This window comes from Manis pentadactyla, chromosome 12 (assembly GCF_030020395.1).
Source record: "Manis pentadactyla isolate mManPen7 chromosome 12, mManPen7.hap1, whole genome shotgun sequence".
Classification (NCBI taxonomy): Eukaryota; Metazoa; Chordata; class Mammalia; order Pholidota; family Manidae; genus Manis; species Manis pentadactyla.
Window position 1 is genome coordinate 44,180,585 of NC_080030.1, and position 24,992 is coordinate 44,205,576.

At 40.8% G+C, this 24,992-nt stretch overlaps 1 protein-coding gene across 3 annotated transcripts in view; it reads right to left on the reverse strand.

Moving 5' to 3' along the window:
• Positions 1-4,609: 4,609 nt before the first annotated feature.
• The window catches only part of UST (uronyl 2-sulfotransferase), a 282,268-nt gene continuing 261,885 nt past the window's right edge, over positions 4,610-24,992 (reverse strand). The window contains exons 8-9 of one of the 3 annotated variants that reach the window (XM_036906918.2): positions 18,712-18,991; positions 16,073-17,184 (exon numbers count right to left, since the gene is read on the reverse strand). In XM_036906918.2, coding sequence (XP_036762813.1) covers positions 17,085-17,184; positions 18,712-18,991 — 380 coding nt within the window. In that variant the 3' untranslated portion in view covers positions 16,073-17,084. Of the gene's footprint in view, positions 4,757-16,072; positions 18,992-24,992 lie in introns of those variants that run through there. The other 2 variants (XM_036906922.2, XM_036906919.2) reach the window with 2 other exon arrangements.

Here is a 24,992-nt window from a genome sequence, read left to right on the forward strand (position 1 = left end):
TTCCAGCCCGGTGTGAATATCTTCACAGCTGGCCTCTGAATGCCTCTTCCTGAAGATTCACTCTGAAAAGATGCCCGGATGAACCAGCCAGGATGGGGTGAGACCCTTTGGATGTCAGCCAGCACCAAGATATCAGGGAGGGGAAGTCACTCTTCAGGAGATAATGCGAGGGGTTTGTGGGGGTTTGCACCTGAAGGGCAGGCGGGAGCAGGGCCGGGACAGAGGGCAGGAGAAAAGGGCCAGGTGAGGTGTGGCGCCAGCCATTCCTTTGAGGGCTTTTGTGTTGTGTGCTGTGCTGTAAAGCTTGGCTCTGTTCCCTGTCTCTAACCCTCCCACCCTCCCCAAATCTTCACCACCAAGAAGAGGAACCCAGGGGAGAAGAAACCCTGAGAAGATAAGGCTCTCTGGGGAGCAGAGAATTCCACAGGGGTCTAGGGATTCCACGGGCTGCAAAGCCGGGATTGGTGGTGAGCTCAGAGCCCACGCTGCCTGGCGTTTCCAGGGGCCCAAGATCCTCCAGGGCTTCTGGGTTAAGCCATGGTGGAAAGCCAAGTGTTCTGTGAGGTCTCGTAGACCTAGACAGGCATTTATTTTATTCAGTGTGGTTTAATTTTAAACCCTAGGCCTTTAAAGAAAGAATGAAGCTGAAAGTCCATTAATATTGCTGTAATCACAATAACACCGCATGGTATTAGTGCTATCAACTTTTTCAGATTTACTATGTTTCTTGGATCTTAACCATGATCTTGTCAGAGAGAAAGGGCTGGTACTCATCTTAGGCCCCTTCTGGGAAACTGAGGCAGAAAGAGAGGAACAGTAAAGCCACAGTTTATAGTCAGCTCTCCTGACAGCTGGCCACAGAGTTTTCCCCAAGGTTTCTTTGGGAAGAAACTTTGTTCTTAGTTCTTTGTTTTCCTCTCAAATGAGGTGGTTGCACCTCATTAGTTCAGTTCTAATGCTGAGCAAATCAACATTTAGAACAGTGCTTCAGAATATCCCAGTGAGGAGGTTAAATAGTTTTGTCTTGAACTTAGCATCTGACTCTCAAATCCAGAGCCTTAGCTTTTTCCTTTGAAATCTGCAGGTCATTTGTCTGCAGGAGGGAAGCAAGGGGAGTGTAATCATACCTTACTCTCTTTACCTTTTACAGCCACAAGTTACACTCTGATATAAATCTTGTAGCTAAAAAGGCCTATAGACTATAAGAACCAGCCAAGGCCACATCCTCTATGTTTTGGCAACACTTGCTCCATCTGTCTTTATAGCCGACAAACAAATTAATTTTATTCTAAATCAAAATGATGGCTTTCCTGGCAGGCTCTGGGGCTTCCAGCACTGGTCCTGGAGAATTCCGGGATGGACAGGACCCAGAGGCCCCTCCCACTGAGCTGGTCTCCGCAAGTTATCATCTTTGTTAGGCGAGATGGAGTTTAAATGAGAATCTAAGAGGGAAGAGGACAAGGGCCCACAAATCTAGGGAGGGAGGTTAGTGGCCCCAAAGAGGGGCAGTTCTTATTGGGGGCTGGGGTACCAAGAGGACCTTTCCTCTACCCTTGGCCTCAATCCCAACAAATACATATACTCACGCTTGGTCTTAGAGATAAAGGCGGGCCAAAATGATACGCCCAAGAATAACAGCAGCCACCATGTGTCAAGCCCTAACGTGCTGGATTCATTTCCTTCTCACAACTGCCCACAAGTCCATGTCCCAAAGAGAGAGCTTAAGGCTCAGGACTTGAAGCCACTTGCCCTAGTTACCAGGTGGTAGGATAGGTGTTTGAACCATGTTGCTTCAAAGCCCATATTCCATGCTAGTCTGCCGGTGAGAGAAGTGAGTGACTTTTTCCATAAATATTAATTCTTATCTTTTTAATTCAGAAATGATGTTCTTAGTGTTTTTGGTATTAAACTATTCATTTTTTTCTCAAAATCATGGTGATGGTTGATGGTAGTTCTCTTCTCCCCACCCCTTCCTCTTCCTCCTTCTTTTTTTCATGCTTTTATTTGACCAAGATAAAAAGAAAAACCCTGGCGATCATATTTTGGCTCCATGTTTCCATTAAGGTTTTTTTCTTGTTCCATAAGTTCCAGAAATCTGGGGCCTCTGCTCTATACAAAGTAACTCATCATCATTTAAGAACAGCACAGCTCTGGAATCCATGGCCAGGTAATATGCTGAAAATTTGATTTAGGATTCACTAACATAGTGCACTGCACTCAAGTTTGGGGATAAACTTCATAGAGCTACTAGGGACATCTTAGTAAGCAGAAGACTCTTATTCCTTTAAGATTGCCATTTTCTGCCCCAGATTCTCTGGATATCTGGTTTCTGGAATGGATAGAATATGCAAGTAGGCTAAGAGTCTTCCAAAATCATTTTTATCCTGTTTTATACAGTTATTTCCTTGTATGTGGTTATGTACATGAATGTGTACGCCTGAACATGCTTTTTCTCCATTCCAAGTACTCTGCTGATTTTTACAACAGTATGAAATTGTATTAGGCTGGATAAAATGTGACAGCCCCCTTACACTTACACAAAGCTGTGCAAATCAGAAACCAGCTGAGCAAACCCGCACCTTGATCAGCAACCTCCTCTTGCTGACTTCACATCCCACTGTGTTAATCAACTGTGGGACAAAACTGCTGGTGACTCCCCTGTTTCTTTGAAAAACGCTGTCACTCTGGGCAGTGCGAGCTGTCCACTCCCTCAGCCCTGTCTTCTAACACAGCCCTGACTGGGCCACCCCAGTTTCTGGCCTCTGGAGTGTCTTTCAGCAAGTCCTTACATTTCATTTATGAGTGTAGTAAATCATTCTACATGCTACGAAGCAGAGGCAAAGCTGGATTTATTAGATCTACCTGTCTGGTTCTTTTGGAGTAAGAATCCCATAGTGAATGATTTTCTCTCTTCAAATTATTTCTTCATATATGTTTTTTAAATGTTTAAATAAAATACCCATGGCATATTCTTTAGAAGCTGACTGGGGACTTGCAGGCCTATCACGGCCCTAATGATGGTTTCCAACAGGTGACAATGTCACTTTCTTTCTCTCTTCATCTCTCCTGGTCATTCCTCCTTCCTCTTTCTCATTGCATCTCCCCACCTCCCTTTGCTCAGCAGAAAAGGAATAGTTCACCTCACCCACTCACCCATTCATTCCGGGTGCTGTGCTAGGTGCTCCAGAACAGCAGTGAGCAAGGTGGGCAAGGTCCCTGTCCTCACAGAAGGTGTGGTTTAGAGGCAAAGAGAGTGGTTCCATGGAAGCTTACTATGTAGTGTTACAACGAATGTGACACCAGGAAGGGGCACCAAGGGGCCTAACGCAGCCTTGGCCAGGGCCAGGCCCAGCCTTCAGAAGGTTCCTGATAAGCTGAAGGCTGAGTCCTGGGCATTGAGGAGTGAGCCAGGCACCCAGGCAAATGCTGATTTAGATGGCCCTCTGAAATTATCTTGCTCTGCTTATGGGCTGTAAGTTTTATGTTCGGTGACTTTAAATTGTGGTTATCTGACCATGACAGAGAACTTGGTGGCAGATGTGACAGGTGGAGGAAACATGGTCTGAGCAGAAGCTGGGAAACAAAAATTGAACACTACCAGCTCCCTGGTTTTCATGTAATCAAATAAGCCAAAATGCAATGGCAATTTGAGCGTGCATGTGTATTTTGTGTTGTGTGTTCTCATATGTGTGTGCCTATATTGCTCACTTTCTGTTTCTTGTAACTAATGAATCCAGTTTTATCCAAATTAATCGTGAGAATTCTAAGCATCACCCAACTGAGCCAAGATGTTCCCAAAAACCAAAAAGAAAGTAATTGATTAAGGGTTTAAGAATTTAGGATTCTTTGGTTTCTAAATCAAGACCAACAATATCTCTTAACTCTTTGGTTTTTCTTTTTTCTTGAGGGGAACATTTTGGTATATTTTTGCCGTTGAGTGTTGATGAAAGACATCTAGAAGAAACCATTTGCCTTAATGTGTTAATTAAAGCATTAACTGTGATCAGACTGGCTTTGTTTTATACTCTCTACTCCTTGCATCCATTTTCATGTTTAGGAAATACACGGATTTCCAAAACAGGCTAAAATGAGACTTAGAAGGAAGTAGATGAGCATTCCATGTTCTACTTTAGGTATCTCTTCCCCATGGTTTAGACTTATTGTAGTGAGGCAATTGTAGTGAGGCAGCTGGGACTTCGTTTTCCTGCCTGCTGAGTTAGAAAGTGACCACGCATCCTTTAGTAGCTGCTCTGATTGTTAGCATCAATACAATTAAATTCCTAGATCATTTTCTTTAATCTCCAAAAGGGAGTGAAGATTGCCAATTGGTTCATCCAGTTAAATTATGGAAAGCAACTTAAAGATGCTTTTCAGTTGTTAGAAATTAGTGATTAAAAATCTAAACAAAAACCAACTTTAAATACTCTTTCTGGCTCCTGGAATAGTTTACTTGAAATTCATCCTGAAATTATAAGAATAGTTTAAACAAACTAATTAGCTTACCCACAAACTAAAGCTATCCCAATCCAATGTCATGTCACCCTGTTTTTCTTTATAATGTTTATATTATCAAATTAGCTTGCTTGTTTATTAGTTTACTTTGTCCAGGAAAGAAATGGAATCCAGGAAGGAAAGTGGAAATTGATTACCTTTCCCCCCTATGGCAGCTTGAGATCAGAGATTTTATCTTAGTCATGGGCGAGTCTTCAGCTTCAGCACAGTGCTTGACACATAGTAGGGCCTTCATAAGTATATGCTGAATAAATGAATGAATGAATATTTTCATCTGTAATAACTTTCCCAGCTGAATTATATTTTCTTGCTATTATACAGTCAAGATTGCCTAAATAATTATGGTTGGTGATGGGCAAAAAAGAAAAAATTAAGTATAATACGTCTAGGGATCAGGAACCCAGAACATGGTGACAACATTTATATGTAAGTTTTTGGCTAGAGACATTGGATTGAACTTAATGTCATTTTTGTATGAAAATGTGACTAGCTTTTGTGACATACTGATAGTTCTTGAGGGTTTTTATTAAATACAAGGCTATTGTTTGTGAGATTATCTATATTAGGCCTGAAAATATCCAGTTACTGAATAAATAAAACAGAAGCAAGTAGGAAGTTTGACATAAAATAGGCAACTTAATTTATAGAAATGGAATTAAGTGACATTTGAGGGCTTTAAAAAAATCACTAGTAACTATTTTGCAAGTGGATTCATCTTACTCAAACCCAGATTACTATACAGAATATTTCTTTAACTCAGTTCTAGGGTAAGAGACATTTTATTCATTATATATGCTTTGTGGAACTGAAAGTTATTTCAGCAGTGTGCTCTCACTTGATATTCGGTCATTTTCTTTGGAAAAACTCAAGCACTTTACCAACAGGATTTCAGAATCACTCTTCACATCTCAATGAGGAGATAGCAAAATTGTACCATCCAAAAAATGAGAAACTGAGGCCCAGGGGAAACTCTCCAAGTCAGGATGGAGTTATGAGGGGTCATTGAAATATAACACGGGCCTTAGAATTCCCTGCTGTCCCATAGGGTTTTCTCCGTTGTTTGGCTTATTTGCCTCCTGCCTGGCTAACAACCTATTTAGTCAATATGGTTTTTCACTCTTCAGAGTAAACTCCCCATTCTACTTCACATGTGCTGGGAATGGGGATCAAGCAATAAAAGGTAGGGTGTGAGTTTAGCTTTGAGAAACTTAAGAGAATTTTTTAATCGAGAAGTGGATCTTCACATTTCTGAGGAAAATGACTGTGATGAGCACCTAACATGACAGCAAATCAGACAATGGATTTGAATGGTGGAGGCGTTGACAGGAGGAGCGTTGGACAGACTCGATGACACAAAGCAGGTGGAAAGGTAATGGGTGCGCCTGAGAACATGACGTTAAAGAGGCAACTTGTGTTAGTTCACGCTCAACCTGAGCCCCCTGGGCTGGCACAGAATGGCAGACCCAAGCAGATCTAAAGAGACACTGTAGTGGATACTCTAGATAATTTGCTCAGTTTAGATGATTTACCAGTCTCTGGGATCATGGATCATGTGACCTATGCCATGGGAACTTTCCTCCTGGCCTTCTGATTGGTTGTGGGGTGGGCCCTGACTCAACTAACCAATCAGAGTCTTTCCCCAAGAGTTTTCCTGAACTGTAGTTAGCAAGGGAGCCAGTTCCTCTGTGGTGACAGTGAGTGAGGTCTGGCAGCTATGCCGTGGGGTAGGGGGACACAGTTCCTTCTGGACTGTAATGAGAAAGAGAGAGAGAGATGGAGACAGAGAGACACCAGTTAGCTCCTGGCTCCAGTTGACCTTGAACCCAGCTGCTCCTTAGTCCTTACATTTTGGTTTTTCAATTCTTCCTTTGATGTTATACCTTTCACTCTTCCAACAAATTTCCTTTCTGTCTGAACTAGTTAGATTTCTGACATCTGAAACCAACAAGCCCACACAGGTAACAGAAGTATATTTATAAGTACTCAAAAATAAAATTTGACCCAAGTTGTGAAATAAATGAAATCAACAATATTTCTTGACACAGAAGACAGCTGGCTTTGGGTGTCCGGCTCTGTGTAGAGCAGAGGGAGTTCAAACAACAAGGACAAATCGAGATTATTGGTTCAGATCCTTAGGTCATTCTGTTCATTTGGGAGGCAGAACTTATCTTGACTGTATGTAGGAACAAACAATAATGAGATTGTTCAAACTCTGGTTGTGACTGCAAAAATTGCAAGTCTCTTCTTTCACTTAGGAACGTGAAGCTTGGGATAACTAATTTACAAGTGAATGAAAGATAAATATTTTTGAATTCAATGATCCAGAAAATAATCCTTGCATTAATTTGGCAACCTGACTATATCTGAGCCCTTGCTAAAGAGTAAATCTCAGCAAACTGGTAGATACTCTATAAGAACAATCAATTTACATGTGGGTTTGTGGTCTCCATGGCCAATTCCATTTCAACGAATGTGTAACTCTAATGAAAGTTGTTAGAAATACTAGGACATGGCTTAATTATTCTAGGAATATTTGACATAGTGAAATTTTAGAATGACCTTCTTAATTAAAATATACCTCATCCAAGCAAAACACTCCAATTTCACATCCAGTCATATCTGTATCCCCACTGAAAATATGGAAATTTCTATTTTCTATTAGCAAATGAGTTCAGAAATGGCCTGCCCAGGATAATGTGGTAAGCAGGCCCTGATTCCACCTTTGGAGGCTGGTTAGAACGGCACAGCCAGAAGGAGTTTTGGGTTTACATCCAGACTGACTATAAAATAATGAATCAAACCTAGATTTAAAAAAAATCAACATACTGTAATTTACATACTTTAATTCAAGTAAAAACTATGTTCACATTTCTTGGAGGTTGAGTGATATCAGTACCACAGTATTTTAGATTGAGACTGAGTTATTTTAATTTATATGCCGACATCTTCAGATGATTCCAGATTTTGGATTTGATGCTATAGCTATGAAATCAGCAGGCAGGGCTTTCAAATTAGTTAGAACCTCAGTGTTCACATTGTTGTGGGTTTTGATACGAATTACTATATTATTTTTCAAAAATGACCCAGTTTTACTTCCATCATCAGAATATTTCATCATGCCCTTTGCTCATCTTGGGTATTAGCACACTTAAATATATATTTGTCATTAAAGTATCAACCGTGGTGTCACATTGTTTCAATTCAAATTTCTTTGATTATTCATAAGGATAAACATGTATATTCAAGTTTCTTAGTTTTTTGCTGAGCTAAGTTCTGAGAACTAATATGTCCTTTGTACAAAGTTTACTCCTTTCATTGATTTATGTAAATCTTTGTTGTAATTTCAATGTTTTATCTGCCATTCCTGTTACAAATACTTGCTCAGGTTGACGTTTACTTTTTTATTGTGATTCTTTTTTTTTCTGAACCTGATTCTAAAACTTTTTTCTTTGTAATTCCTCCTGTTGCGTCTATGTTTAAAGTCCTGCCCCATTCGCAAATCAGATTTCTCTGACTCATGTGCACCTGCATGGTATGACATAAATCCTGTCAGTTCACTGGAGCAAGGGAGTATATTTGGGGTAATAAGGTAAAATCACTTAAGTTTTAAATAGTATTTTTTATCTATGCTATTTTAAAAAAGACAAGGAGAGAAGCTGTAATAGGAGGGTGAGCATCTGAAGTCCCTGAGATCCGAGAGGGTTTGTTGGATGGATCTGAGTCTCTGTGTGGAAGGGGAGGCCAGCAGTGACTTGCCTCTGCCCTGGAAATGCTCTGGGTTTCAGGTTAGTCTTCTGGACAGTTAGAAATATAGCTAGAAGCTTGGATTTGCTAACAACAGCCCAGTGCAATGTAGAATGAAAACACAGATCTCTCCTCTCTCACCTGACCTTCACAGGGATTAAGTGCCTGGAAATCCAGGACCGAAATGAAGGGAAGTGCTTTTGGGGAGGGAGGTGAGTGGGGGGCAGAGGTGCTGGGAAGCCTGATTCCTGACATTTTGGGCTCTCCCCACCTCCTTCCTTCCTCTTATGCCCTGCCACCAAGTCCTGGGCACTGATTTGTAAGGAATAGAAAAAGAGGACATTTCAGGATTTCCTCTCAACCAAGTTTATGTCTTAATCCCACCTCACTGCTGGTTTTCCTCTTTATTTCCTTAAAACTGAAATTTGTGCTAAAAGTGATAGGTGAAACATACAAGAGGTCAAGCCAGGTACAATATAGGTCTTATTCCAGGAGGCCCTCCCCATGAAGGGCTTGTAAATCAATTTGCCTCTTGGAGGCTCAGTTTCCTAACCCATATATCTGTCTACACTTGGGGTGGATATAACATGTTTGAAAGCATTTTAAAACATGATATGGAACTACACAGATGTGTAACATATTATGTTCAACTGAAAGAAAATCTTACCTGACTCCCAAACTGTCCAATCAAATAAACTATCTTTTGTATTTTTTGATTTATGAATTCTAAAAATTCATTTAAAACTTTCAATTTTATGTAAAATAAATAAGTGACCAGGATGTAATGTATAGCATAAGGAATATAGTCAAAATATTGTAACAGCTTGGTATGGTGATAGCTGGTACCTAGAATTGTCATGTATATAAATGTTGAATCACTATGTTGTACACCTGAAACTAATGTAATGTAATACTGTGTGTCAACTACCCTTCAATAAAAAATGATTATCTACAAAAAAAAAAAAAAACTTTCAATTTCAGCATATAGATATTTCAATGCCAAATATTACACATAAAACCCTCTTTTAGGATGAATATCAAACTAGACATCAATCAGGATTTAGCTGGTCAACACTAAACATTTGTAAGCAGGGAAATCCTTTACCTTTTAGTCATTCAGTAGGAGACTCTAGATGTGCAGGTTAATGATCTTCAGCATGAGATCAGTAATAAGTGTCTGATTCTTATTTTTCTTGGAATATATGGTTGGGCAGTTTTATTGAGGCTGGTGCTCATAAGCCTGAAGTCAGAGATTTGCTTTTAGGTCAATTAGATTTACCATGTTCTCCGCCAAATAGGTCTGAAGCTGTCTAAGATGTGTAGATTTCTAATCCATCATCTGTGCTGGAAAAATTAAACAGGCCACCTTATTGATGATGAATCAGTGCTCTGATGTCTATACATGCTTACCTTGAAGTCCAGTGATAATTGGTTTAAAAGAAAAGTAGTTGCAGGACCTGGAAAGAAAAAATTTGCTCAAAGGAAAAATTCAAAAGAAAATACTCTGTGTATTTTAGGTAGAGTAAATTAGAGCTGGGCTTCCCAGCTTTTTTCATATTACGGCACACCTAGAATATGGTTGGATTTGTATAGCACACTGGCGTCCACTGGAGGGGATTGGGGACCGAGTCCCAAGTGCTTGTGTCCACGCAGAGGGCTGAGCTGATTGATGTGACCCCCATGGGGAGTCCTGCATGTAAGGACAATGAAACTGAGGAAGGAATGAGCAAGCTTGCTGAACTCAACATATCCACATGTCTCAAATGGAACTCCTCTGACCACGAGGTAGCTTTCTCTCCCTGTTGTCTCACTTGCATCTCTAGCCAAGCTGGAAATATCTGAGTTAATGCTGTATTTTCCTTTAGCTCCTTCTGGTGCATTCACCTCAACAAATATTTCCTGAGTATCTTTGTGCAGTGCACTATTTCCCATTGATTGAAATCAGTCATGCAGCTCTTCAAGTTCTGGCCCCTGCCTTTCTTTTTCTCCAGTCTCCTGGCCAGCCCTGGTCTATCCCCCAGGTGCACACAGGGACGACAAGAGAATATTGCCTTGCATTCCTTCAGCCATTATATAGTCAGAGGCAGAATTCCACTCAGATGTTTCCCATCACCCGTGTGCCACCCATTGGCCAAACCCAACTAAGAGGAAGCAGGCAGGGAGCTCAGGTCATACAATTCAGAGGCTCAACGTCTTAAGAAACAGAGCCTGTGGAGAAGAGTAGCGAATAGAAGAGAGGGGAGGGCAAAGGGAGAATAATCAGCTCACCTGTTAATTAATTTAGAAAAGGAAAAATGATTTCCTCACATTTCTTGCCTATTCTGAAATGTCTAAGGGCTCCTCATTGTCCCTACGATGAAATAAAAATTTCTTCCAAAATCCATGCAGAGTCTCAGTTTAATTTTGCCTTTGCTGATATGCATTCTGGCCCTGCCACCATGAGCTCATTGCTTAACTTCATGGGCTCTTTATTTCTTATGATACAAATGGTGCAGAATACCTTTCTTGCAGATCCACTGAAAGGGCAGAGTAATCTTCTTTGTGTTTTAAATCTGCTCTAGTTTTTCTGCAAATTCCACTATCCCTGGAGTGAGAGAAATCCCCAGGACATCTCTTCCCTATCTCTCTCCTTCTTCATGTTTAGCCCCTATGTGTGCCAATAAATTTGTGCACATTAAAAATATTTGAACTGACAGTTATCTGAATCTTTTCCTAGTTTGGACTGCCTTGATGACAGGGCAATGTGGCATTCTTAACTTCTTTCTACATCCTTGTTGGTTCCATTGTGCTTTCTATTCACCTTGATAGCTGTATGTCTTGAGGGTTATCATGACCATCAAGTCATCATATGAGTCACCTCTTGATTACTGAACCGGAGTTTCTATCACATTGTAATTATACAACACACCCAGGAAAGATGATCTGATAAAGCCTGATTTTAAAAATACTATACTAATTTCAAAATACTAGCAACAAAAGTAGACCACACAACCTGGGAAAGATAATAACTTATTATTGATCAATTGACAGTATGTCTGTTGTGTTTTAAATACACTAATCATGACTTCCTTCTGGACTATAATACTCTAAAGCATTGAAAATAAGCAGGTATGAGAAACCAGGTTTGGATAGACCTTGGGATTTCTTGAGTAAATTGTAATGGTTCCAGCTCCCCCTAGTGTACTGAGCAACACTAGTACCCCAGTGCACAAAAACTGAATTCAATCTCTAATCGCCAACCTTACCAGACAACATGACATCTCTATTTTGCCACTGTCTGCCTTCCTACTGCACAACCAACCGCAGCTCAGCAAAGAAATGGGACAGGCATCCTTTATCCATTTTATGGTGAGCACCAGTTGTCATGGAAGTAGTGAATTGATTTGAAGCACCCAAAATAACACTAAAAAGTATTTTCAAAAGTCCACTTTAAAAAGAGTTTCTATTTTCTTATGAGGCAGGGGAATGTAATTAGGGAGAACAAGCAAAATTGAAAGATGATGCCTTGTTAATTATTTTACTAAAAATGTCATTACCCCATCTTCTGTTTATCAAAATGTTAATCATCTGTAAGTATTGTTTCCTCAAGCAGGACACATGGACCGTTTGGAAGACCAAAGACTGAACCATAACAGAAAGAAAGGAACTGTTCCAATGGGGAAAAAAATGACTTACTAAAGTAATGTTTCTCAAAGTGTCATCTCTAGACATTAGTTCTACAGCTGCTAATGGGTCTTACTCAATTAGGGTTTCATGACAAATAGTTTTGAAAAATGTGGAGTTCAGCAAAGATAAACTGATTTTTTAAATCTGCACTCCTATTCCAAGCCCTTAGTATTCTCTTAAGATACCATGTACCGTGTAACACTACATTTTCACTGCAGCATTTCCCAAATTTTTTAACACATATATTTTTTTCATGCCTATCTCAGACACCTGATTTCTGTATTATCCTTTGGGCATAGGTATTGGATTAGAATTTCATTAAAGAATTTCAATCAAAGATGAAGAACAAACAGAAACATGTGTCAAAGGAGGAAAGAAAAGAGTAAATTCAATACAGGCAGCAAATAGGATGTTTGTGCGCTGTAGGAAGTTTGTGGGCAATGTTGTAACTCTCTCTTGCATGTGAAATTAGTAAGGCAACATATTAAAGACTATAATGGTGGAGCTGGAAGGCTTGGGCATGCTGGACACGTCACCAGCCCACAGAATCATGACCAGATTTCTCCCACAACGTCACGGCACTGACGCCACATCCAAAATGAAACACGACTCCAAGAAGCACAGAACCCCATCCTACCAGGTTTCCAACTTTTATTAAAACTCTTTCTTGTGCACAACCTGGACTGATTCACATGGATGTTTAGGCTCCTTATTATTAATGCATCACAGATTCACAGAGTCCTTTAAAGACGTTGGAGGAAGTCCGTATTGAGCAGAAGCTGTGCTTTCAAGAGGATTCCTCTAACTCACAGTTAGACAAACTCCTCCCAAAGAGAGTGTTGGAGAAAAATGGAATCCACAGTGCGGTTTATATTGGATGACAGTGTAGGTAAGAATTCTGACTCATGTCCAGCAGAACGTGCCTCTTCCTACTGGCTCCATTTACATTTCACAAGTGCTGCTTTCCGTGGACTCATTGGTACGTTGGTCAACAAAACTTGCAGACAAGAGGGGTTGGGGGCATCAGTGGACCTGGAATCATGTGTAATTCTATGCTTTCTTGCTGGAGACACAGCATTTTGTGGAGGAAACCCCAGCCCCAGAAGGACTGTGGCTCTTAGTCTCTTAGTAGATGGGGTGGAGGGTGGGACAAGGTTCTTCCCAGAAGCAGTTCTTGTTTTCAGTGGACCTCCTATTTTCTTCCTAATGCTTCCCAGCTGGGTTGACTTCAGGCAGGGGGCAGTCAAGTGATTTACTCAAGCGCCCAGTGAAATAGACCAGCTGGGACTTGAACTCAGGGACTACACTGGTGCACAGTCCTTGCCCTGGTAAGTCAACAGCTCTGCTTCCTGGTTTCAGCTGCTTCTCTAGTTGCACCACCCAGCCAGCATGCTGTGTCTGGCACGGCCCGTCCTCCCGGCTGTCTCTGCTCATGACTGGAATTAAGAGGCGTGTTACAGGTCAAGTCTGAACATTCTGGCAGTGCCGTGGAAGACAGATCGCTCCGTGCGTGCTCCAAACCTACAGTGTCTGGCGAAAGCCAGACTGAAGATAGCTAAACTCAAATGCCAAGATTCCAAAGGAAAAACTTAGGTCACATTTTTCCTTCGCATGGTGATTTTCCTTCCCCTCCTTTTCTTTTCTTTCTTTTTCTTTCAAAAGGGAATCCCCATGTTTATAAATTGAAATCCAAAATGCACAAGTAGTCAGTTCACAATTCTGTGACCCATGAACATCTGTGGGCCTGGCCATTCCTTGGGAATCCACAGTGTTGGGAGCTGGGAGCCAAGCCTGCCTCCGCAGAAAGGAATTCTCAAGTGAGAGAAACAGGGAACGAGGAGGCTGGTGGGAGCCCCAGCTATCCCCTAGGTCTGGGTTTCTGGGGCATGTCTGCACTCAACTTCAACTAGTTTTGAGGAGCTGCATGTGACTTTATGTTTAAGGGTAGGTCCACCTGAAACTCCTTACAGGAAGTAGCACATGAATCTTCATTTTGCATTAAAAAAAATAAAACTCTATGATCTGCAATGGGCAAATATAGCCCCGGTCTGTTTATCCAGAAACAGGAATCTGTATCCTTTGACTAGAGAGAAAAACCTAAAATAAAACATTTATTTTGACATCTGTCTCTCAGGACTTCAATGACTGACAATCAACAGGGTCTCCCTCTGTAGAAGGGGGTCCCACAGTCCCCATTTCTGGGGGAGTCACAGAGGGAGGCAGCTTTAGTGTGACAGGTGGTCCTGGGTGCTGCTGAATGTGGCTCATCAGCTCCCATCCGGATTCCAGGTCAGTAGATGGACTTCAGCTATATCATCATTTTAAAGTTTTAATTTGGTTGATACTCAAAAGTTAATCGAACACTCCTGGAAAATAAGTTCACATGTGCTGTGTTTGCATCTCCTGTCTGGACCTTTGGTGACTCATGCATAAAATGGAGGAATGGGTCAGATGACGGCTGAGCCCCATTGCAGCTCTATGGGTAAGGGACCTTAAGCTTGTCACCTCCCCAGGGGGTGTTTAATCCTCTGCTCTAACTTTTCTGCTGTGATCTGGGTGCTCTGGGATGACTTTTGGGGAGACACAGTTCATATGCTGAAGTCTTAACTCTCAGGACCTCAGAATGTGAATGCTACTGTATTTGGAGACAGGGTCTTTACAGAGGTAAACACATTAAAACGAGGTCAGTAGGGTGGGCCCTCATCCAGGATGAGTGGCGTCCATATGAAAAGAGGAAATGTGGACACAGATGTGAGCACAAATGGAGGGAAGACTGTGTGAAGACACAGGGAGGAGATGGCCACGCACCAGCCAAGGAGAGAGACCTCAGGAGAAACAGCTCTGCTGACACCTTCACCTCACCCCCAGAAGAGCAAGAAAATGAATTTGTGTCGCTTTAGCTACTCAGCCTGTGCAACCCTGACGTGAGAGCTTCAGCAAACGATCACACTGGGTTCCACCACAGCGACTTTTCTGAACTGTGGAAGAAGTTCCATTTATTTTTCTTAACAGACTCTTAATACTGGTTTTAGCCTAAAATAGGCTTTTTGGGGGGGAGGGGCTAGGATAGTCAAAATATGTAAAAATCAGTTCTTTCATCAGATGTGAAATAAGTCATTTTAGTAAAATAAATCTTCTGTATTTTTACTTGAAGAGAATTTCATAATGTTGACCTACAGAACTATTTCTCTGAATGGTTATGGATCATCATTCTGTCTTTTTAAAAATATCACCATTATCTATAAAATTCATTTAAAGCCGTATTTGGATATTCTCATTGGGTAAACTTGTAGGTAACAACAGTGCATTTATAAGGAATGTCACACTAAAGAAGCAACTCCAGATGGGGCGTAGTTCAAGTTTTGATGAGTACTTTTGTGCTTAAAGTCTGCTCAGAGTCAAACATCACGGGCCCAGGTTACAGCACACATGCCACAGTACAGAAAGGTAACCACTTGTCACTTTGCTGTTTAAGACTCTCTGATTCTTATTTGAAGTAGAGCATGTTTTTACCAAAAGGGATTTTTCTTTCATAATCAAGATCCATATTGTTTTCTTTTACAAAAGTTACATGTAGTTGGAACGTGGTGTCCAGTATCTAGAAACTCCCTCTCTCTCTCTGTAAGTTCCATTTGATGCAGCAGTGAAATTTCTCAGGGAGAGCATTTCTGGATAAAAATTGCTCATTTGGGAGGTAAGGATCAGCCAGCTTTCGAGGCTGTACATATCTGAGAAAGAGACCAGGGTTCATACTAAGCGATGTGACATTCTTCCTTTTCTACGTAATTGCAGACATGCAGAGTAGCTACCCACCAGCAGGGGTTGATGATTTCAGTAAATTATCCCAACACCAAGTTAACCGGTGGACAAGGCAATAAAGTTAGCTGTTTAGTGTTTTATATGCACAACTAGATGAACGAATGAGTAGCTCATTTTGTTCCAGCCAGCTTTTTTGATGTCATCTAATTACAAGAATGAGAACTTAAAGATTTTAAAAAGTACATCTTTCCAAAAATCACATGTTGAGAAATAAAGCTTGGCCAATTAAAAAGGCTGAGGGGGCTGATCAATAGAGTGGAAAAAAATTTCAAGTTATTTATTATATTCATTTATTTACATGGGTGATGAATAAGTTAAGGAGCACTTCATCTCAAACACAGATTGCTTTTATTTTAGCTAAGCTAATGTTTCAGTTCCATATATGTTTTTGAATTTCCATCAATGTCAAACACTATTTTTTTCTTTCTTCTTAAAAAAGAAAAGATTTACAAGCATTTTTACGGCACTCAAGGAAAGTAGGCTGAAGGTTCATAATAATAATTTTCCTTTTAAAAAACATCCATCAGACCAAAATAAAATCATTTTAATTAACTCCTTCCTGAGTAACTAAAACCTTGGAATGTGCTGAAAGGTTATAATAAATAAGGCAGTCAAAGATCAACCAGCTTAAAATGTATTTTTTAAATTAAACTATGTAAAATGTACAATATATTTCATGAAGTACAAACTGTGTTGGGCTCAGGGCCAAAGAAATGTTGTCATGTGTGCCAAATAAACTGATGAAGTGCATTGACTATTAGGACTTAGAAGCTATTTGTTGGGACAAAAAAACATTAAGGCCCTACAAATGGATCAGTTGGCATTTTTTGTTATGATGTTCCTATGATCATTGCTGACAATAAATGCCTTTGTACAGGCGGGTAGAATTGCTCATGTGAACTTCCACTAAGATGCAGTTTTAAAAATGATCAATTGTCCTGATATTCTGACAACAGCAGAGAACACTTAAGCAATTCAACTTAATTTTCAGACGGGGAGATTGTACAGTGTGTAAATTAATTATTATTCTTATACACAATTTCATAGAAATGACTCACAATGTACCAGGCATCCATTCTTGTCTTTGTTTTGAATATGGTAGCTGTTTTCTGGGTGACTTTTTAAGGTATACCTAATGGTAGGGCCCTGGTTTCTCTAAACAGGACAAAGGATATTTCCTCTTCTAAGAACATTTCCCTTAATCACTTCCCTGCCCCAGTTCTCTGAGGCAGAAAGGAGGCCCACCAGTGGCCAAATGCTGGACTTTGTATCTCTGTGGTGCCAGCCTTCACTGGACTCCTGCCGGGTGGAGCCTTCTTAATACATCTCATGATAAAGTAGCTTTAGTGCACACTCGACAGGTTCCAAATGACTTGCTTTATGTCTTGGCTACTGTCCAATTTTAGTGAACGAAGAAAAAACTCTAGAGAGACTTGTTGTTTTCTGAAAAGCAGAAAATGTGTAGCTTGTGTAAAGTCAGAGTCTTATTTACTATGAAGTATTCCCAACTCACACTTTGCTAGTGCTCTTGAAGGGCAAGCTCTAGGGGGAAAACCACAGAGGAGACAAAGTTTGTCACACATCCTGCCTGCCACCAGAACCTGCACCCTTGCTTAGCTAGCTCTATATTATCCACCCAGGAATAGATGTATTTATTTTCAGGGGTGGGAGGTGGTAGTTAAAGATTAAAACATTTCAGAATCCAAAGAACCAAGGCATCATGGGTAGGTGGGAGATGATGGGGCAAAGAGATATTTGGAACAATGGAACTGCCCAACACCTGCTGAAATCATGCTGGGGGCAGGCACTGCTCATAAAGCCAGCCAAGCAGTCTCTTACCCAGAAGCTCTTGCTTCTTCTCTTCTTGATGTCCTAGTAAGTATTCTCAGGAGTCAACTGCTCCCTTAGGAAATGCGATGGTTGTATCACTCCTGCCTGCACAGAGCTCAGTACTTCTTTTACCAAAACCAGGTATCACTTAAGGGACTAGAAGGTGAAAGATACCAGATACTTGGCCAGCGATGTGCCTGACAGATTATGCACTGTCTGTATGCAGGCTTAGAACTCTGCTGCAGGAGCCAAATGCCAGAGCTGTATTGGCTCTTGAGTCTCCAGTTAAAGCAATGCTGGGGAGAGAGGTGTTTCATATTGGAGGTAAATAACATGACTACGCCATTTTCCTGATGTCACGTGACCTCCAGAGTTGTGGAGTCTGTCTTGCCTAAATTCTTCCTTACACAGCAAACAAATTCTTTTCCCTGCTATGCTACTTCGATATCTGTCAGAAGGTGCTTGGAAATGGAATATCACAATGGAGCTTGCCATGCCCTTTGACCTTGAAAGGTACTCAAGGCTCTGCGGTGGTTGGGGGTGTGGCAACCCCCCCTCTTTCAGAGGTAAGTATGCTGCTCTTAGTCAAAGAGCCCTCCGAAATAGACTGGAGGCAGAATTCTACCCATTTGGGTAGAAACCATTCATCCAGGGACATCCTCCCTTTTGATATTCTTATCTGTTTTATCTTTTCCTCTTAGATCCTTCTAGAATAGATACCCTGCTCTCTGATGTGATTTTGTATTTTTACCAAAATATGCAAGTCGGGTTGTTTCCTACCACTGAGGTAATATTTTTACAAGTCATTTTACAAATGATAAGTTATTGGTCTATGGGCTGTATTTCTCCCCTTTCCTCATTATACTAGAGGGAAAAAGCTATTTTATGATGAGATGCCTTATGATAGAGCCATCTGGTACACCTGGGCAGGACCCAAAGAGCCAGGAAAAACACAGAATAAAACTAAAGAAAACCCGCAAAACCGGGCATCTCCCAACAACCCCAACATGTGGGAATGTTTTGTTCTTTTTAATGCAGCTGAGCATTAATTTAGTCCCTTAAGGATTTTTCTTCCCCAAATAAAAAACTTTCTGGAAAATGGAGATAAAGCCATTGGAGGTAACACGGTGTTGGCATCACCTCTTATAAATATCTTCTAGCCACTTCTCGTCATCTTGTTCCTCATCATCAATGGGCTCCTCTGTTTCCAGTGGTGTGGGAACAAAGAACTGGGGTCTCAGAGGGGGCTTGCTGACATGGGACTTCAATCCAAACTTGCGCTTCAGAAGGTGGAACTGCTCTTTGACGTAGTGGTAGAACTCGTACTCATATCTCATTCGCTGGTAGAGAATCTGCACAGCCTCGGGAGAGGGGACAGTCTTCTTGATGGTCACAGTCATATTTCCAAGTTTCCTATGCTCTGAAAAACAATCAGAGTTGCACATAAGCAACTGTCTACTGCTTGAGCTGAAAAGGAGTGACAGTGAGGCCCTGTATTAGCTGCATGACCCTGGAAGCTCCTAAAGAGAGAAACTCGACACCCAAGGAATAGAAGGGGAGAATGGGTTTCCAGCAACATGTGGCAAGACTTCATCATATTCTAGGTGTTCCGATCAACTTCACTTGACTAAACACAAACTATCTGACGTTCTTTTCATGGGATGTGAACTATGCAATTTGACCACAATTCAATTAACTGTCTAAGTTACATATTTTTTTGAAACAGCAAAAACTCCCCGTTTTTCCTCTTATTTTCTTGTTACATGTGTAAAGGCCTTTATTTTCTGGAGGAAGCACAGAAAGAAAGCTCTCATCACTTTCTAATCATCTTGCTTTTTTCTTCAAAAATACTCATATTTATTATTGCTAGTTTCATGTGTTATAAAATCTAATTGCATACCATTATTTCAACAAGGCGTCTGCCAACAAAAATAAAGGTTGTTAGACTCCTTAAATATAATTTTAACTGTTGTGCATTTAGAATGGTTATTTTTTCTATTGTGGTAAATTACAACTAAAATCTGCTTAATTTTATATTTTTATTAATTTTGTGTTAATGATTAATAACACATTATCGTATGTTTTATATTTAATGTTTAGTAACAAAATGTTACCTGTATCACAAAGTTTTAACTATTTTAAAGCACACATTTCAGTGAAATGAATTACATTCATACTGTTCGACTATCACCACTATTTGCAAAAGTCTTCCATCACTCCAAAGAGAAACTCTGTACCCATTAAACAACAACTCCCTATATTCTTCCTCTATCCACCCTTTCCCTCCCCAGGTAACCTCTAATCTACTTTCTGTCTATGAATTTGCCTATTCTAGGTACCTCAGATAAGTGGAAGCACACAATACTTATCTTTTTGTGTCTTGCTTTTCGTACTTGGGGTAATGTTTTCAGGGTTCATCCATATTGTGTATGTATCAGTTCTTCATTGCTTTTTATGGTTGAATGTTCCTTTGTGTGGATATGCCACTATTCATTTATCCGTTTATCCACTGATGGATATTTGGGTTGTTCGGACCTTTTGGCTATGAACATTTGTGTAAAATCTTTTGTTTGATTTCCTGTTTTCAATTCTTTTGGGTATATACCTAGGAATGGAATTGCTGGCTTATATGGTAATTCTGTATTTAACTTTTTGAGGAACCCAAAACTGTTTTCCTCAGCAACTGAATCACTTTACATTCTTGCCAGCAATGTGTAAAGGTTCCAATTTCTCCAAATCCTCTTCTACAATTGTTGTCTTCCTTTGTTTCAAAAAAAAAAAAATCATACCCATCCTAGTAAGTGTGTAGGCATATCTCATTGTGGTTTTGATTTTCATTTCACTAATGACTAATGATACATAGCATCTTTTCATGAGCATGTTGGCCATTTGTATATCCTCTTTGCAGAAATGTCTACTCAAGTCCTTTGCCTACTCCTCACATTACCTGGAGAGTACAGACTTGTAATAGATCTTGCAGGAAACAAGCAGAAATTTTAGAGGGAATGGCGAGTGGGTTCATAATTTGGAGGAAGGAAAAGGTTGATTTAAAAAAGAAAGTTGGACTAGGCCATTTCTGGGTCCTATCAGAAGGCTGATACCCAGTGTCAGTAGTGAAAACCAACACAACCATCACTATTTGAGACTTTCTCAGTTCCAGGAAGTGTTTTCCTGGGCTTTATTTAGCTTGAACTTACGTGTTTCTAGTAGGAAACATTTTTCAGAAACCCAGGCAGAAGTTGGCCTAAATCTATAGAGTTTTGGAAAAGTGCAATGACTGGTGTCTAAACTTGGTGTTCTCCATCAAGTGAGCCCTGGCCATCACACTTGGATCCCCTTACACTGACCTATTTCATCCAAATTTTACAACACACAGAAGTATCTCTAATAAAACTTATATTTGCTAAGATCCCAAGTGGCCTTTCCAACCAAAATTTAATCATACATCACCTCATTATCCTCATGAAAGCATTTGGCTATTTAGTAATACTAGTCAGAACAAACAAAAACAGACTGAATCCTTTGTTTGCTAGAAAACTCTACAGGTAAGACAGTCTTTTACTCTACAGGTAAGAGTAAAACAAAAATGTTCATTTGTGGCTGCAAGACAAGGTTTTGAGAGGTCCTTTTTTGGATAGCAACGGATCTCCAAGTGCGTTTTTGTTAGTTCAGTCCTCCTTACTTTTCTAAGCTCCTTCCCTAACACCCCCTGTCTAAACATGAGGGTCACTGACAGCTAGTTCAGAGGATGCTTGTGAGAGCTAACTTTTTACTAAGCTTTGGTTTTGCATTAATATCCAATTCTTGCTTCACCCATATTCCTTCTCACTTTCTCTCTCACTCTATTTAACTTCTCCCTCCTTCATTGTCAACCTTTCCTCAACTGGCTCCTTCCCACCAAAATTCAAATGTGCTCAAATCTCTCCCTTCTTAAAGAAAAGCCTTGTCTCCAGGTTCACCTCCATCTTTTATCTTCCTTTCTCCTGTCTATCATAGCCAAACTTCTTATAGAGCTGTCTGAATTTGTTATCATCAAATTTTCAACTTACACATATGATTGAAGTCATTAAAACCTGGTTCATAGCCTCTTAATGCTCCATTCAAATTACTCTTGCTTCCTCATTGATAACTCAGTGGGCATTTTTCAAGCCTTCCATGACTTCTTAGCATGACCCACAGCACTGCTGACAACACATTCCATATGGAAACACTGTCTTCCTGTGGCATCCATACAGCTTTTCCCTGGCTGTCCTGGCCTCCTGGTTGCTCCCCTTCAGCTCCCTACACCCCGTTCTCTTTCTCTGTTCTTTAAATGTCAGGGCCCTCAGGCTTCTGGGTTAGTCTTCCCTTCTCCCTTCCTTATTCTTTGATGACATAATCCAGCCCTCTACCCTTTACTTTTCATACCAGTGGACACAAAACCAAAAGTTTATATGAAATGATTACAACTTTCTTTTGTCTTTTTGTTTTACACAGAGCTGCCAAATTTAATAGGAAGGTTAATGATATGGCCAGAGGGTTATGCCATGGTCAGAAATAGGAGTGCTATTTTGTGACAGGAGAAGAGTATTCAGATTCAACCAACATTGATAGTGAACTATACCTACTACGGGCTTGCATGACTCCCATACATAGGTTATGTTATTTAATATAACAAATAATCCTGTGAGGTGTCATTACCCCTATTTTACAGACAGGGAGATAAAAGCTCTAGGAGATTAAATGACTTACTCAGAATCCCACAGCTAGTAAGGAAGTGACAGAGCTGGAATTTGAGACTGGATCTCCATTTGCGCTGAACTTTTCACTAAGTACTGGGCCATAACCAGTGGAGCTTTTGCGTGTCTGTAGAAAATTATCACCTTCATATGGAAAGACTAGAGGGCACTTGGAAAAGTACAAGACTATAACACAGGCCTTGTATAATTAGCAGGGAATTTTTAAAATCACCATTCAAAGACATATGGTTATGTGTCTTGCTGTACAATAATCAGTGCTATGGAAAAGTCATTCTATTGCTAAGTGTTCCACATTTTATAAAACGCCAGACTTTCCTTCCAAACAAAACAAGGCTACATGAACTACGGAATCAGCCTCTCTCCAGATTGCCATAACAGCAGTTATGGAGGAAGTTGTTAGGAGTTTTTGAAGACTGTTGTTATTTCAGCCACAAAACAATCATGCTTTAAAAATCTATACTTACTAGCAGCCTTTGGGAAGTGAAGTAGCCCTTGTTAGGTGGGCATATACTGTAGAACAATCAAGAAGTGAAGACCTAACCCCATTTCTCTTGAGCTCCTATTGAAACTCTCAGGGACTGATGTCTTTCAGAGGCCCATGTCTCGTACCCACTGGCGAACATTTCAAAAGGAAGAGACAGTACAGAGCTCCTTCCAGTAAGGCAGGGATGGCAGCAGGCAGCCTGAGATCTGACTGTCCGGCTATGTGTTATTTGGCCCATGGGGTATTTCTTTTTTTTTTTTTAGAAATTGACTTAGTTGTTGTAAGACTTGGTCTGTTTCACATGGAAGTCTGGATTTCTGGCTTCTTCCAAATGAAGCGATGTTCTTCTAGAGCTGAGTATGGCTGTCCCCCTGAGAGCAGTCAGTACTCTCCATTTTGCCCTAGACCCTAAATGCCAGCTCATTCTTTTATGTTACCTGATTGACTGCTATAGAAATGGGAGTTTCATGCTTTGCTTTTGATGTTTTGAGACCCTGGGTTTCATCAACTTGGGAAGCAAGTACTTTGTGTCAAAATTAAGGCTTCAGTTAGGCTTAGGCCTCATTCACCTTCCTTTCTTTTTTCTGCAAATATTTATGGAATAACTTTTCTGTAGTGGGCATCGAGGTTAGAAGAAGTGAAGAGGACCTAAAGAGCAGAAGCGGCATGATCCTCATTGTTCTCAGCAGCAGCATCAATAGGTATTTTTGAGAGATTTCTCAGAGTAAGGACTGCGAGGTATCTAATGTGCATTTAATCCTTCCAAGCTCCCAGTGAGGTCGGCTCCCTTATAATCACGATTTTACAAATGTGACACTGGAACTTTGTAACTTGCCCAGCTTCACACAGCTGGTAAGTGGAGGTCAGAAGGTGGGTCTGGGATAGCCTGACTACCAAGCCCACGCTCTCAACCCTTCATTTGCTTATGGTTGCACGTGACTCACAGCTTATGGGGAGAATCAGTCCTCACAGGCCCAGCCCCCATAGGCGCGAATAGGGCATCTCTCTCTGGTTGGTCTGATGGCGTGAACATTCCCTCTCCCTGGTCAGAAATCCCTAGTGGAGACACCAAGCCTTGTCTTGTCTTCGACCCTGTATGGACTTGGGGTTTTCACAGCTACTATTTGACTATTTGATTACAAAGACCTGCTGTGTGTGCATGTCTGGGAGTAGTGTGTAGGTGTGTGTGCGTGTGTGTGTGTGTGTGCGTGTGTGTATTTCAACTGAAAGATGGAATTAGGACGCATCTGAGGCACTAGGAAACTTCTGAAAAATTTTCCCAGTTTTTTTCTTTTCTAACCTCCCACCAGCTTGATCTAGCTGTCCTCCTAATGAAGCTTGTTATGCTGAGAGTGGCCAGGATAGGGGTGACCCCCCATTTACTTTGTGCTTTCATAGCTCAGCACCTGGGGAAACACAGCACCCACTGTACATGCTCGTTGAGGGAATGGAAGAAACCCACAGAAGGAAGACGGTGTTGTCAGACCCGGAGAAGGTGTCGCTGTTCCTGTGAGTTGCAGACATAGCCAAGTGGGGACAAAGGCAATATCTGAATGTGCTTAATAGAAAATTACAGAGACGGGTGAATGCTGCGCCCTTAGCAGGAAGCAGCCCACCCTCACACCTGCGGTTTTTCAGCTCCCACCTGGGTCTGTAAATTCCAGTGTTTGGTTTTGTGGCTCAGTTGCCTTTCTGGAGTAAGTGCTGGCCATGTTGTGTTTTTCTGCCCTGTCCCTTAATTAATAAATACATTTTGGCAAAGAGAAGCTGTGGTTTCAGGATGCTTCTGGATTTTTTCAGTTTTCTTATTTACCTTTAGGGATTGGCCAAAGAATCCCCTTAATTATTTTCCTGATAATTACAGAAAATGTCCTCAAAGTAAGCACTGGTTTGAAATGAGCAGAAGGGCAAACAAACAAAAACCAACCTCAGACCTTTCTATTTGAATAGCAAAATAAATATTATTTTCTCGTATAGACATATCCAAAGTCAGCTGTAGAGGCAGGACTGTGTGGGCACAGACTCTACCAGGCTTCCAGATTCTTTACTGTCTTTGAGGAGTGGTGCCAGAGACTCCACAGAGTCACTGTGGCCCTGAATGGGGATCCTATGTATACTGTTGACCCCCAATAACATAAAAATCTGTAGTTGGTCATCCATTGTCAATAGAGAAAAAAAATAACAAGACTGTAATGAGG